The sequence below is a fragment of the Hermetia illucens genome, chromosome 1, assembly GCF_905115235.1.
Source record: "Hermetia illucens chromosome 1, iHerIll2.2.curated.20191125, whole genome shotgun sequence".
NCBI classification, from domain to species: Eukaryota; Metazoa; Arthropoda; class Insecta; order Diptera; family Stratiomyidae; genus Hermetia; species Hermetia illucens.
Window position 1 is genome coordinate 100,718,784 of NC_051849.1, and position 15,934 is coordinate 100,734,717.

The following is a 15,934-nucleotide window of genomic DNA, read 5'->3' on the forward strand; positions in this document are numbered from 1 at the left end:
TCGATTTTGGGGAATATGAGGCCCTGTATATCTGTCTCTATGAATGCTTGCCCAAGCCTTTAAACTGCATTGATTTTGAGAATGTGCTTCACGCATCATGTAGGGATTCGATTCACTCTATCAGTGATTATTGTGGTAATTAAATGTCCCTTATTGACTAGTAAGACATTCGTGGACAAGTAAAATATTTTTAGTAAAGTGAACATTTTTCACAAAAATGAATATACATTTCGTAGTTCTGAGGACATTTTTAAGAAAATTCTTAAGGATAAAGGTTTGAATCTGTGATTCGTTGTACAGTCAAAATTGAAAACCGCAGTTCTCCCAACTCGTCTAATTCTGCACATTGTATCTTGTTTAACGAAATTAAATAGATGTTCTTTAGTTTTTGGAGTTCTCGTGGACCTAGAACGGGCGTATCGGTTCCTCGGGTAAGTTCTCTTGTTTCTCTTGCTCGAATCTCAAGTCCATGGAAAACGTTTGTATCGGTATTTTACAGCCGCTGTTGAGTTGTTGCCATTGCATGCAGCCCATTGCAAAATATTCCTCGGAAGAGTACTCAATATGGGGTTGCAATAGTATACTCGTAATAATCATAAATTCCTTTTATTGGCGAGTTTTTTCCGTGTTGTCCTTAGGTTTTTTAGAGGGAATGAGATATTTATACTCATAATATTATTATCACATAGTCATAGTATTTGCATTATGCAATATAATTAAACGTCTCACCATAGGGTCGAAGCTTTTACTGTACAAGACTATGATCTTGCCAGTCCTTATATATTCCTCGGAGACATGGGTTCTTAGCAAAAAAGAATTGCGAACTCCGAAGAATCTTTGGCCCAATACATGAGGACGGACGATTCCGTAGCCTACATAATGACGAAATCTATGAGCGATACCACGACCGTCTGATTGTGGATAAAATCTGGCTGAACAGGTTGCGGCGGGCAGGTCACTTAATCCGTATGGATGAGAATGATCCAGCCCGGAAAGTCTATAAGGGCAATATCTATGGTAGAAAAAGAAGACGAGGTAGACCCTGCCTAAGATGGAACGATGGCGTAGGTCAGGACGCCAGACAGCTTTTAGGGATATCGAATTGGTGAACCTCGATACAAAACCGTGGTGCCTGGAGTTCCTTATCAAGGCAGGCCTAGACCGGATACCGGTTGTTGCGCCGTTGATGATGAATATAATTATTGTACGCATATATTTGCGTGTCATGCGGTTAATAAGTTTTAATCATATATATCGTGACACACTAGGAGAAAAACCCTTGCCGACCAGTCAAGCGTATTTCAGAACTTAGGGAACTGGGGTAGGGACTTTGTCCCCGAGGGTATACCCGGTCCTGACTATTGCGGCCTTGCGCAAGATATGCTGGTAAAAACTTCCATAGGGAAAAAACTGCAAACGGAAAGGAGACGGTAAGGATGAAGAATGAGTTGCATGCATGAAAATGCGCCGCGCCGCAGCGCCCAGCAAAGGCGGCAGCAAACCATGTACCAACTTGCTTGCATGCGGAACCGCCTGGTATCTAGATTGTACGGCTGCTTTGGAACATTCTGTATTGTTGCCGTTACCCCGTAAATGGGGCATAGCATGTAGATGACACATACCCGCTAATGCAATGCGATTGAAAGTGCCTCTCCCTCCAAGTCTTCCTTCTCTACTGTTCTACGCCAAGTGTTTCTAGAGGGGCCCACTTGGCGGCCATTCTACTGCATGCACAATCAGCAACGGAGTTGTTATCATTTCCTAAAGAGTGGCCTATCCACCGCCTATAACCTACAAGTCTACCGGTATTTGGCATATACACCGACGTAATTTTCTATTCACTACCGAACGACAGCCTAGGACAACTGCTGTAATCATAATCATGTAATCACTGTACCCTTAGTCACAGGCTTCACGTCATGGGGTGGAAAGGGGGAATTTCCCCCGCGTGTGACCGCCAATGGGGAATGTGCGATTATACATAAAGGGGCGATAATCGCCCGTAGCCACTTTCGGTCAAGCTGTTTCCAGGGCAGAGGTAGGGCAGCGTCTGATGGGTTGCCTCTGCCATGGACAAAGCCGTTAGTGTTTTTTTCCAATATTTATGCCAATCTTAGCTAGTATGTAGTTGAATTTTACAGCTAGATATTCCATCAGGCGGGTGGCTCGATGGCGGGCTGGGAAAAACCTATTGATATATAAATATGTGCTAATGCACTTCTATCAGACTAAGAGAGATGTCATCAGGTGGCCGGTGAGTTTAAGGAAAGATGTGATACTCCTCTGAAGTCCTCCATGTCTTGCAGACAAAGCAATATGGAAAACGCCATAGATAACAAGGGGGCAGGTTGCAAAATTGCTCTGATGGTAATTGCTATTAGCTTTTCTGCAATGCACCTCCTGGTTAAAGCGTTCCAGATAGATTCCCTGTCGATACTGCAGAAAGCTTTCAACAAATCGACATAGAGTAGGTGAAGGGCTGATGTAAACTCCACAAACTGGATTATTTTAACTATTTAGGTAGCTGCGATGGAAACAGGAAACAGGCAAATACCCCTCCAAATGTCGCATTCAAAGCGAGTGTCCTTTTTTGGTTTCTTAATGATCTTCTTCTACAACTCACTGGGAACGATTCCGGGTTCACAGGATCTCCGTATAAGTGAAAGTAGCAGCTCTGTAGAAACTGCAAAATTTGCGATGAACGATTCTACATGGAGACCGTCAAGCACAGAGATGACAGAGGTGATTTCACTTTTGTCTATATCCAGTGACTAACCATTTCAACCACAACAGGTGTATCTTCAACGCTCCCTTCCACCTGTTCAGCTGCTTATCGTTCTGAATGAGGAACCGACCTTGACGTCCTGCACCATCGAAAGAGCTACAGCTTGCGTTAGGTTCTACTTTTCTAACCAGCACAATAATAAATGTCCTATTGTCACGGCGCACACTTCGCCCTTGGTATTTCATGGTATCGGAGCTCGAGCGTGTCACGTTCGCCACCGTTGATAGCGATCAATAATATATAATCCCTTACGTTCGATCCGCTTCTATGATCCCGCAGTTAGCCAGGTTTTATGCCCCTTCGAGACGCTATTGACGACCTGAACAGCGTCCTAACAAAGAGAATTAAAAGATGGTGGCGTGTATAAAAGAAATAAACCCGCCAAGGCTTATAAGGAATATAGCCTTGATCTGATGAATTCATTTGGAACAAAAAAAGTTGAACAAGACAAGCACAAGGTGCATTGATCCTTAAGGAACATGGTGAGAACCATTAGGGTCCTTTATGTAAGATCACAAGGAGAAGAAAGAACTCCCGTGGGAAAATTGAAACCTGCTGGTTGACCGCCCTTCCAGACAAAACATTGCAATAAAAAAGGAGCTTCTTTAGGGGATCGGCTGACGTCTAAAAGGCAAAAAAGCAAACTCGTAGTTCAAACATTCGGAGCTACGGCTCGGCATAAAGAAAGCAGGTGACCAGAAATATGAGAACTATATACAACACTAAAATGTGGATGAAGTCGCTACCTTGAAAGGTTTCAGGAACTTGGAAAGGAATCTATTGTGAGTTTGAGAAAAGCCTATGGAGCCCATATTTCGCCCACATACTTTCTCTGCAAGAGCAGAATAAAATAAACCACATTTTCCGCCTAGTCTAAATAATAAACACCCAATCATAATAAGAGCCGCGCTATTATCATATCACAATTAGCGCCAGTTTCTATCAGCAGGCATAACTAAAATCATTATTAAGTAGAAATGGTTTATCAAATCCATTTTCTCTTTGTTTTCGTTTCTACTTACCTGGTTGGCATTTTGTTTCTATTTTTAAAGAATTAAAAAACGATGATTGTTACTTAACTGCAACTAGTAATCAATAATGAGGTATGTCCAACCCCCTACCTATCTACCTACCAAATCTAATAAATCTGCAACATAGTAATTAAGGCCATATCGTTTTCATACTGTCAGAAAACCAATAATTAGAACCATAAGCTTTAATCGGTACGTAACCGTTGTAATCATTAGAGTCAGCAAGCGTATCAACAGTAAATTTGTCCAGTTATCTTACTTACACACAGTGCTAATCATGCACTCAGTTTACTGAAGTTTTTTAGTGAAGGTTTACAATTCAGAATGGTGCCTGCACTATTTGTGATAAATTTACTGAACATGCACTTAACATCGACGTTTTGTAATCCCACGGGCGAACTACTAGGGAATAGTTTTCCACCACCAGACGTTCAAATTATCATGGGGACGCAATATACAAAAACTGAGCAAATGGTTATGCCCTTAATTCCAGGGAGCCCCCAGGGGTATTTACCATATGTAGGTTGATTTCAAGTACAGCGTTGTTGTATCTAATTCCAAAAACAAAATAGATTGATTCTCCATTAATTTCAGCCTGTTCCAACCTGGAGAGCTTCAGCGTATCTGATGTCTGAGTCAGGGGACGAAACATTGAGAGGAGTTGTCTTATTTCATCAGTTCAGTCCTAGCCATTTCATTCAGGTCACGGTTAACTTAACAGGGATGCCACCGGGAAAGCATGCTATACATATCCATTCTTTTGGAGACATAAGTCGAGGATGTCAATCAACTGGAACGCATATGCCGAGTAACTTTGTGCGTTCGTTTAACGAAAGTTTTTTTCTCAGAATATTTCATTGAATTCATTTATTCTAAATTATTTCAACAGGTAGGGAATATTGAAGCAAAAGACGACGGTATCGTTTCGGTAATATTTTACAGCCCTTATCTCATCATGTTTGGGTTCAACGGCATAGTAGGTCGATCTGTAGTGATCCATTCAAACCCAATAGACCAGAGTCGTCATCCAGCTGTATTCTCATCAACTATTATGATGGTGCCGGTAAATAAAATGCCGCATCCAAGTGAAGAAAACATACTAGGTAAGCCACTGATGTGTGGTGTAATCACAGTAACGAACAATCGCGAAAAATAAAATGTGTTTATATATGCAAATGTAGATATTTATTTCTAGACTTATTTGATAAATAAAAACTGAAATTAAACTAGAACTGAATAGAACTAGAACTAGAACTGAATAGAACTGAATTTGTTGGCGTATTTTATATTGTTGTATTTCAGATAGAAGTACAGTGTGATGAGTTGAAAAAAAATAGAGTGCACCGCAGCACGTATAGAAACGGCCAACTAGCCGATAGTAGCAGGACTAATGGTCTTTCTTTACTCCACTATTGTTGCACTAGCTGACTCAGGATTACACATTATATAAAAATGCATACTGAATACGGAAATAAGAATTTGACATAATATATAGAAGGAATTTTGCAAAATGTCATCAGTAAGTCTTGTTATGAAAAATCTAATATTAACACTTTCAGGAGACCATCCCGTGTGTCATATCCGAGGAATCGCTTTTTTTTTATATCAATTAGTGTAGAATATATGGGCAGTGATTTTTCGATATTCCGAGTGGTCTATAGTCATATTCTAAATTTTAAATACGTTTTTCTCGAAACTGCATGTTGACTTATCCAGAATATATTTCTACGTTTCGCAAACTAGGATTATTGTGAGTCATCATGCATTAAAGGCAGAAAAAACAGCAAAATTTACAAAAAAAAAGTTTAAAAAGGCACCAAAAATTTACCTTTCAATATTTTTTAATAATCCTAGTGTGCGAACTGTGGTATAATGGAATGCCATTTATTTTTTCTCTAGGATGAATATAACGCCCTCTAGTGTGGCACCCGGAAAACACCTTCTTTTGGAGATGGGTGTTTATGTTGCCTTGTAATTCAATAATGAGCGATATCGATCTAAAAATAGCGGTGGGAAAAAAAATTCGCATTTGTATTTTTGTTGAGTTCTTCACCAAAAAAAAAATCGCAAAAAGCCCTCCCAACGGGATTGAACACGTTTTACTTGAAACCATTTTCAAAGTTTTGATAAAGCATTCACAAAAAACCATTTCACCAATTTTAAATCCACTATTCTGCACACCCATGCTGATATGTGGATCCACAAAAATATTTAATTTTATATTAATAAACTTCTTTTAAAAATTATATAACAAAAAAAAGGGTTTCGAAAAAACGTCATTTTATTTCCGAGTTATCACAATCTCGGCAGATGTCGGATTTTACCTAATACTAGCACTAAGTGCCAAGCATTTAGGCTCGGACGATCCTGCCTACTTAAAAACTAAAGGGGCGCTGGTGGTGGTGGCCGGTGATAGGCCAGTGGGAGAAACCGTCGAGTACTCCCCGCTACATCGAGCACGTATGCAAAATGGTGTACTTCTGCATGGTTTGAACCAGACTGTGCCAAATTCCCAGGACATCAAGGGAAGCCGTGAGGGATTTAGGTACAATACCTGTAGCTGACAATATTATGGGAACTACAATCACCCGCTCGAGACGACAAATTTCTTTGATTTCTAGAGCCAATGGCTCATAGTTCGCCTTCTTCTCCACGTATTTCCCTTCAATGTTGCTATTATGGGGGACAGCAACATCAATAATATACGCGGAGCGACCCGTCTTGTCAACTAACAGTACGTCAGGCTTGTTGTGTGCGGTATGGCGATCAGTCAGAACTTGCCGGTCCCAATACATGCTGTAAGCAGAACTATCAAGTACTGCTTGCGGCTCATATCAGTAAACCGGACATGTTCCCGTGATCAGCCCATGCTTGTATGCAAGGTTTTGATGGATAACCTTACATACAGCATTATGTCTAGTGATGTATTGCACCGGTGCCATAACAGTACAGCCAGAAATGAAATGGTCCAACGTCTCTAACGCCGAACCACAGATTCTGCACTGGTCGTTCTCCACCCGTTCAAATCGACAAATGGCTGCCAAAGACAATTCACGTGTTTACCGTGTATTGCCTTCGACTTCCATTCATCGATCCGCTCTGGTCCGACTTCATCCTACTCAGAGGATTGAAAGATCGATCCTTCAAGTTAAGTGGAGTCAGTCCACAGTCTGCCTTACAGGCAGCCGCATGCAAGGGACTCGCCTGCTCTTTGCTGTAAAAATAAGCGCGCAGCGAGTCGACTTGGCGATGATGTTGTGGCACCACGTCAACCACGCCCCTACCTCCGATGTCACGAGGCAGGTTCATCCGCTCCACGGCAGACTTTGGATGATCCATTCGGCATTTAGACATAGTTGTCCGTATCCGCCGCTTCGTCTACGGCAATATTCCGAATGCATAAGCCAGTGAAGGGATGGCGCATACATTCAACGCACTCATTTCATTCTTCCCCGAGAGATGCGATTTCAGCACCAGCTTTACACGTTGCAGGAATTCGGACAGCAGAACTTCCTTCAGATCACCAACTCGAGCATGGGTTCCTTGCAGAATTCCTAGGTACTTGTAGAAGTCTGTCTCGGTCATAGCTTCGATGTGGAGGTCACCAATGCTATATCCGGCATGCGGCTCGTGATGACCTTTGCGGATGGCTTGGATTCGACATTTGTCTAATCCAAACTCCATCCGAATATCATGGCTGAACATATCAGTACCAGCATACAGCATGAAGTCATCTAAGTACATCAAGTGTGTCAATTCGCACTTAGCACGTAGGCCATACTTTATTGCAAAACCATGCCCTCTAGCATCATTCAGTAGCCATGAAAGGGGGTTCAGTGCCATATTATTATTAAAAAATATTTACATATTCTTCTTCCACACATCACAACAGAATGCCGTGTGCCTTCCTGACATCATCTTTTTTTCAAGGATGCAACATTAATTAAACATTTTTTTTTGCATATCAGATATCATTGTACTGAACTACTACTGCCCTATTACATTGAAGCGAAAACGTTTAAGTACACTTTAAGTTGTGGTTTGGAAAATCGAGAGTATTAGAACCCATTTTAAAAAGTCGCATATTTCGAAATAGTGTGTCAGTGAAAAAGAGGAATGGACCGTTTCTGTATAGGTTTCAAAAGTAACTTGCGATCTTATAAGCCCCAACGAAGCCTGATCGGAGAATGGATTTTAAGCAACACAAAAGTATTTTCTTGTGGATAAGAATTTTATTATTTTAAGCTTGTCAGACGCAGAAAATAATCTTAAAAAATCATACATTTTATGAAACTGCGAAAACTTAATATTGAAATCCGTCACCTGGAAATGGTGGTGGCGGCATAGGTCGTGGTGGGAATGGTGGTCTGTGAAATCCAGGTGGCGGAGGCCGCCAGTTAGGTGGTGGTGGCCTTGCACCCCCAGGAGCTGGCATTCCATTTGCAAGTGTTGGAGGTGGTGGAGCAGCGCCGCCTACTTGCCATGGTGGTGGCGGCATCATACGCGGTGGCGGCGGCATGCCAACTGGTGGAGGAAGAGGAGGTTGATTTGACGGCATTGGAGGGAGTGGCGGTGGAGGTACAGAAGATGGGAAAGGTCCTGATGCTGGCGGTGGAACCGGTGGGGGTGGAGGTAACATGCCTGGTGTCGAAGGTGGGGGCGGTGGAGCCATAAGTGGTGGAGGCATTATTTGGCCCATTCCCACCGGCATCATTTGAGGCACTGGAGCGTCCGCGAACAGTTGATGCGGGCGATCCGCATGGGATAATGGATTCTGAGCAGCAAGCAAACGTTCAGCAGCTGAACCGTGCCTTTCTCCTTTTGAATCTTTCTTGAACGCATATGAAACAGAAATCGGTCGATTACACAAATATTGCCCGTTCATTGCATCCATTGCTGCATCCGATGCTTCAAAGCTTGCAAAATTAATAAACGCGAATCCTTTTGAATTGCCGGTCTCGGGATCCCGCATAATCTTTGGCGTTTGCAAAATTACACCAAAAGCAGAGAATGTGTCGTATAGAAGCTTCTCATCAACCTCGGGATCTAAATTTCCTATAAAGATATTTGCTCCGACGTCCAGATTCTTTTGATGAGCAGATGCCTTGTTAACACGAATCGGTTTTCCATATAACTTTATCATATTCATAATTTTTATAGCATAGTCGGCATCTTCTTCGCTTAGAAACTCGACAAATCCGTAACCTTGATGCATTTGCGTAACTCGGTCTTTTGGCATATGTACGTTCACTGAAAAGTGGACAATTTTTGAAAAGTTTCATAAGTTAAAAGGTTATTACACTTACCTACTGGCCCAGCTTGCACAAATAATTCCCACAACAAAGATTCAGACACCTTATCGTCAAGACCGCCTACGTATATCGTGGCATCTGAAATATGGGAAAAAAAAGTGAGTACATAGGTTCATATTCAATGATTTATATCATGATATCAGAGTGAACAACTTAAACTTTCAACGGAAGCTGGCCGCTTCAGATATAAAGGTTATGGGTTCATCTTATGTGAGGGACTTCATATGCACGTTTTTCTTCTCGCACATAGCTACAAATTCAAAACATTCCTTCATATGCGTATTTCCAAACTTTCAGATGTAAGTATATTTTGAAGACAGAAATATTATGCTCATCCTTAAAAAATATTGTCTATCAACTCATACTGATGTGTACATACGCATATGTATATATATAACTACAAAAGTTGAATACCACTGGTACTAACGTAGATGTCTAATATATCCTTCTGGATGGAACACTACCCGCAAACTTTTTTTATGGCTGGTCGGTTTCGATCTCATCAAATGCTGACCCGCGTCTCCACCGTGAGGAGTAGCGTGACCGAAACCGGTATTTTGCTCTATTTTTGTTGATTTCAAAACTCGACAAAGGTATCTACTGAAAGGCGGAGCGGAGCGAGTTCCAACTCAAAATATTGCGGCCCGTCATTTACTAATGGCGAAACAATTGGACTACAATGAATTCACTTTGACCTTCTATATTTTCGTTAGTAATAGTTGGATTCCCTTGCGTCTTATGTTGTCACTTATACTGATGCCAAATTTCGTACTTCTAGATGAACTTACGAGGGGTTTTCGGGCAAATTTCTAAAATATATTTATATGCTATTATTAACTTTATTTGAGCAAATATCGTGGTGAGATATATTTTGAGGCCTTGATTTTGTTGCAATGCATTACTGCCATTTTTCGGTTTGACAGGTCCTGAGAATGAGATCTGTTTCACTTTTCCGGACATACAGCTTGAATCTCTCATCGATTCACAAACAGACAGATAGTAAACCGATTTTAATAAAGCTTCGTTTTACACAAAACCTTAAAAATGATCACCGTCCGATATAATTATTTCACACGTGTATTCTTACATAAAAAATAAACAAAACCTTTCATACCTGCAGCTTCGAGTTCCCGGTTTCCGACTTGCTTCTCATTTATAGGTGAATATCAGATCTCACATACCAAATTCTTAGAGAATTGAGTCTCTAATGAACCATATATGAATTGACTTTTTTGGCTCTTAAAATGAGCACATTGGTCGGCGGGTCGGTGCGGAAAGTCAAGTTTCAGACAAGACATTAAGCATCTCAGCCACAGTGCACCTACAGGATATGAGTAGCTTTCCTGCACGCGTCCACAAGTCGCTCCATATAATTATCGCTGAAGAATATACTATATATGTAGAATACCATAGAATTGGGAAAATCATTTGGAATTGTCGTTCACAATTGTTTTGAGAAATCAAAGAGCATAATTAGCTCTAGACGGCAGATCCACGAAGTGAAAATCTTAAACCGTTCCGTTTCCAAGTCTGCATGGGGGTGATAAAACCTGGACAAATTAAATGGTGGTTTTCACACAATTAATCCTGGGAAATTTCTTTATAATGTAACACTTTATTTATTAACAAACTTTCACTAGCTTTTATTTCAACACCTGAGTTTTCCTGAATTTCTCTCAAGGGGTTATATCCTTGATCCAAAGTTACACAATTCTTAGCTTTTAACAAATTTACTTTATTTTTGGAGAATAAAGACTTATATTTATTCTAAACAAGACTTGTATCGGATGATATTAAATTCTCCATGTAAATCGCTAAGAGGGAGAAGAGAAGAATTCTTTGCAGTCCTTGTATTTTATGTAGAATTAGCCGAATTATATATTTTTTTACCTCCCGGTAGTGTCAAGTTTAATATTTTATACGCTAAGTTTCATTATAGCGTTTCGCCTCTTTCAATAGGTCGTTCAAGTTTAGGTTGAGTGGAATTGGTGACATTTATTCGTTGCTGTTTGCCATTTTAGTTGTTTTGTATTCACACTATTTTATTGTTTAGCCCAATGATGCTCACCAGTCGGTTCTTCATTATTAAGTTTTTTGCTTCTCAAAGTACTGGGTGTTAAAATATTTCCAAAGAGCCAGAGTTATTATGACGCTTTGTTTGTCAAAGGTTTTTTTTCCCGACAAGCCTGGGTTAAACAGTTACTAGTTAGCAAGCTTAATTACTTTCTAATTGATCGGGGATGAATTTTTTGAAAATTCAATAGGGCGACGCAAAGTCGTTTAGAGTTAGTTTAATAGTATGATAGTATTCGTTCCGTGATTGTATTAATTTATTCAGTTCCACTTTGCCATGAGTTTCAACATTGATTGAGCATTATGATTTACGACAATGAATAAAATTGGTATTGCAAACGATGAGCCGTTGGATCGATGACTTAAGGAGCCCCTACCTCCCTCTTAAAACGAACAACTGCACCAGTTAAACGGGTGGTTTCCTACAATGGGTTAAGAATTCCTTCCACGGAATAATAACGAAAAACATGGTTTAATTTACCATCATCATCATCAACGGCGCAACAACCGGTATCCTGTCTAGGCCTGCCTTAATAAGGAACTCCAGACATCCCGGTTTTGCGCTGAAGTCCACCAATTCGATATCCCTAAAAGCTGTCTGGCGTCCTGGCCTACGCCATCGCTCCATCTTAGGCAGGGTCTGCCTCGTCTTCTTTTTCTACCATAGATATTGCCCTTATAGACTTTCCGGGTGGGATCATCCTCATCCATACGGATTAAGTGACCCGCCCACCGTAACCTGTTGAGCCGGGTTTTATCCACAACCGGACGGTCATGGTATCGCTCATAGATTTTGTCATTGTGTAGGCTACGGAATCGGCCATCCTCATGTAGAGGGCCGAAAATTCTTCGAAGGATTCTTCTCTCGCGGCCAAGAGTTCGCAATTTTTCTTGCTAAGAACCCAGGTTTCCGAGGAATACATGAGGACTGGCAAGATGATAGTCTTGTACAGTAAGAGCTTTGACCCTATGCTGAGACGTTTCGAGCGGAACAGTTTTTGTGAGCTGAAATAGGCTCTGTTGGCTGACAACAACCATGCGCGGATTTCGTCATCGTAGCTGTTATCGATTGTGATTTTCGACCCTAGATAGGAGACATTGTCAACGGTCTCAAAGTTGTATTCTCCTATCTTTATTCTTCCCGTTTGATCAGTGCGGTTGGATGTTGTTGGTTGGTTGGTTTTCGGTGCTGACGTTGTCACCATATATTTTGTTTTGCCTTCATTGATGTGCAGCCAAGATCTCGCGCCGCCTGTTCGATCTGAATAAAGGCAGTTTGTACGTCTCGGGTGGTTCTTCCCATGATGTCGATATCGTCAGCATAGGCCTGTAGTTGGGTAGACTTAAACAGGATCGTACCTCTTGCATTTACCTCAGCATCACGGATCACTTTTTCGGGGGCCAGGTTAAAGAGGACGCATGATAGGGCATCCCCTTGTCGTCTTGAGAGTGATACTGCTGCTTTTATCTGGCCTCGCACATTGGTCATGGTCAGCCTAGTCAGTCTTATTAATTTTACCCGGGCTATGCTATCATAGGCGCCTTTAAAGTCGATGAATAGATGGTGCAACTGTTGTCCATATTCCAACAGTTTTTCCATCGCTTGCCGCACAGAGATGTGTGATATCTCCCTTTTTATGTATGAGACAGATAATACCTCGTTGCCAATTTAATTTATAACTTGCCTAATATACGTGTAACTCAACTGATTTATTGCAGTTGAAACTTTATATCTCGCTTCATCAATGTTTGAAAAATGAGTTTCACATTTTTGCACATTTTCTGTTTAAGCGAAAGGGAGGAGTAAACTTTTTTTCGCTGAATATTGGCAAGTGGGGTAACAAATGAAAGGGCTTAATTAATAATTTTGGGGATAATGGGTAAGGACTCAAAATGTGTGCCCCAAAGACTGAAACAGGTCTCGTTCTCAGAACCTATCCAACCGAAAAATCTGAAAAAAAAAGCACAGTGACACTGCGGTACTGAGGTTCATCCTAACAATAATCTCATTTAATATACCCTATGAATAAAGCAACCGTTTTCTACATCGCATACATCGCACAGATAAACCCAATCAGAAAACAAACCAAGGATACTCGAACTCGTCATAATCGTTGAAATTCCCATAATTAAAAACTCTATTTAGCAAAACTCTAAACTGAGTGGCATACATGCATATGCATGTGCATATGGACATGAATTTCAAGTGATGACTTATGTTAATTGATTTATGCATTTTTTTAGATTTAAGAATTTTATAAAAGGAAAGACAACATTGAAATACATGTTCATTTGGAGATCAAAAATTGAGCGTTTGATTTTACGCTGTATATTCGCAGCGCGAGAGCTTTCGGACTAAATCTTAGTAATTAGCGCCAACACTACCAAGTATGGTGTCCAGCCGTTTTGTTAGGTAACAATTTCAAATATAACTTAAGACAAGATCTTAGCATAGATTCTTACTCTAACCTCTTCGAGCATGGCGTATTGTATGTAGACCCGTCACTATCAGTGAACACTTCTCATATCCAACGGAGGTTATTACACTATTTATGGATTTTGTATAATGGTTGAATCCAACGGTAGATAATATAAGGTTATAAAGTGATACTCCTCTCCCTCTTGCCACCTTGATGGCAATGTGCTTTAGTACTCTGCTAAGCCAAGTGGTACCGGACGCAAAACCGATGCCGGCTTCTTACGAAACTGAGCAGTCCAAGAGAGGCATCCTAAAGGTGAAATTGCGATCGTCATGGGTGATCTGAATGTCAACGTGGCTTCTGACAACCCCTTGCTCGGACATGCGATGGTGGAAGGTTCGTGGATTTCTGCAATTTCCAGCGCCTTGTCATTGGTGACACATTGTTCGAGCACATAGTCTGCCATAACTTCAGTTGGATTTCAACTGACCAACACCGTATGAGCAATCAGATGGATCATTTCGTGATCTGAAGTAGATTTAGGAACAAGAGAGGCGCAGACATTGGCTTCGATAGAGATCACCATCTGATGGTCGCTTATGTTCGTTTGCGTTTTGCGTCCGCCATTTTTCGCAGGGTTAGGAAGCTTTGACTCCCTAAGTTGATCAACCGCTTGCACGGCCCAGCTGTCACTCCATCCTCTCGGTGTCGTTCTTCATGCTGCTTTATTCGATGCACGTGGACGAACTCAATGGTCGATGACATCTTTCCTCAAATACTTGTTTACTTTTACAGAGCCATGAACCTTCACCAAATGGCTCCGGATTTAGAAAGAGAGGCAAGTAAAGTGGGACTGAAGATAAGCACCAACCAAACCAAGGTTCTGTTTGACGGGTCATCGCACTTTCCGTATCTGCATTAATGGGCAGAGTATCGAAGATGTCAATCAATTTGTATATCTAGGAAGTGTCGTTTCTGCCTACGGTGGCACCGAACAAAATGTCCGGCACATGAACAATGAACCGCATTCGCTGCCCTGTCTAAAATCTGCAAGCGCAGTTATCTCAACACCAAGATCTAGTTGAGGCTGTTCTGTGCTAGTGTTATTGTCTCAAACGAAGAACTTGGTTCGCGCCGAGGCCTAGCACTCGTATGATGGGGCTGCGAGCTACGCCATGCAGTGGAATTCGCTCTCCCAAAATAGCCGACGAGACGCAGAACAGTAGAGGAAGAGTGCGAACGCCTCGGGAAGTCGTGGGGGGAGCGCAAGTTCATTTTAGATAACTGGGAACCGTTGCGCGTAGGTTTCGATGACGCACAATACCCCACACCAAGGAGTAAATGGTAACCATATATATTTCTTTTGGTTATCATGATTATTTTCTTTGGTATTTTCAGTAATAGTGATAAGAGAATAAAACGATTTCACGTAAATAAATCTCTTTAAATTTCCCAAAGGTCTCCATAGCGAATCCCGGAGGGCGTTCTTCACCGACATTTGAGATTCCTTCTCTCATGGCTGACCACCGGATGGTCCTTTTGGTTGTCTTCACCATCTGCATTCACTATAAGATTCTATATCAAAACTACCATATATCGTCAATCCGAAGCTTATAGTCCTTTTCCCTTCATTCCCAACCGATTCCTCTCTAAATTCCCACTTTCCCTACTCAGAAGCATTCAGCTCTGAAATGGTCGAGCCCTTCATTCCTTCTGGAAACAAAGTTAGAGGTGTATGCTTTAATCATAGAATTGGGTAATCCTGGGCTTCTGCAAGTGGAAAGTCCGGTTCGGGTTAAGGAATGACAAATATAGAAGAAGGCGAAATTCTTCAATCCAAGGTTAAAACGACACAATAAAATGAGCAACAAGTTTAGAAAACAATATTCAAAATCTACTACAGATCATTTCGGAAGATGAGATGTTTCAATCAGTTCCGATACTGACTTCAAAGAGTAAATTTCATATTGTTCATGTACAAAGCAGCCAAAGACGCGGCGTTGGAGCAAATAAGGTTAACATGTCGACAGGCGTTCAATTTCAAGAGCGTTATTACTTAATTTATTAATGTGATGCTTTTCTCTCTGGGATGTGAAAGATTGTACTTACCTTGATTCCTTTCAGCGATTGGCCCTGCAGCCATAGTTCGCAATTTGTCTAAACGTTTGCTATAATAAACAGGTCGCCGGCACCTCTAAAATCATCCAAGATGTTGACCCTCCTGTGACAGCTAAAACGTCAAAATTTTATTTGCTGTCAATTTTCGAATGAAGTGTTTTATTTGGATTAATTATTGCATATATACCCATTTGT

At 41.1% G+C, this 15,934-nt stretch overlaps 2 protein-coding genes across 3 annotated transcripts; one reads left to right on the forward strand and one right to left on the reverse strand.

The window, feature by feature from the left end:
• Positions 1 to 4,031: 4,031 nt before the first annotated feature.
• LOC119646173 (superoxide dismutase [Cu-Zn]) lies at positions 4,032 to 5,048 on the forward strand. Of its 2 annotated transcripts, none has more exons than XM_038046552.1 (3): positions 4,032 to 4,335; positions 4,411 to 4,647; positions 4,706 to 5,048. In XM_038046552.1, the coding sequence occupies exons 1-3, from the start codon at positions 4,141 to 4,143 to the stop codon at positions 4,970 to 4,972; spliced, it is 699 nt and encodes a 232-aa protein (XP_037902480.1). In that variant the 5' UTR covers positions 4,032 to 4,140; the 3' UTR covers positions 4,973 to 5,048. The 2 variants fall into 2 exon arrangements, with proteins under 2 accessions (XP_037902480.1, XP_037902481.1); XM_038046553.1 differs by having other exon boundaries at positions 4,044 to 4,335; positions 4,411 to 4,632.
• A 2,980-nt stretch (positions 5,049 to 8,028) lies between these two features.
• LOC119646172 (splicing factor 3B subunit 4) lies at positions 8,029 to 15,843 on the reverse strand. Its single transcript, XM_038046550.1, has 3 exons — positions 15,731 to 15,843; positions 9,123 to 9,206; positions 8,029 to 9,066 (listed from the first exon to the last, which is right to left on the reverse strand). The coding sequence occupies exons 1-3, from the start codon at positions 15,762 to 15,764 to the stop codon at positions 8,120 to 8,122; spliced, it is 1,065 nt and encodes a 354-aa protein (XP_037902478.1). The 5' UTR covers positions 15,765 to 15,843; the 3' UTR covers positions 8,029 to 8,119.
• Positions 15,844 to 15,934: the final 91 nt, after the last annotated feature.

Coding starts and splice junctions, on each gene's coding strand:
- LOC119646173 (XM_038046552.1), top strand. CDS start 4,141: ATGGTGCCTGCACTATTTGTGATAAATTTACTGAACATGCACTTAACA. Junction 4,336..4,410: donor CCCAGGGGTATTTACCATAT/GTAGGTTGATTT, acceptor CATTAATTTCAG/CCTGTTCCAACCTGGAGAGC. Junction 4,648..4,705: donor ACTTTGTGCGTTCGTTTAAC/GAAAGTTTTTTT, acceptor TTATTTCAACAG/GTAGGGAATATTGAAGCAAA.
- LOC119646172 (XM_038046550.1), bottom strand. CDS start 15,764: ATGGCTGCAGGGCCAATCGCTGAAAGGAATCAAG. Junction 9,207..15,730: donor AATCGCTGAAAGGAATCAAG/GTAAGTACAATC, acceptor CCCATATTTCAG/ATGCCACGATATACGTAGGC. Junction 9,067..9,122: donor TGTGCAAGCTGGGCCAGTAG/GTAAGTGTAATA, acceptor TCCACTTTTCAG/TGAACGTACATATGCCAAAA.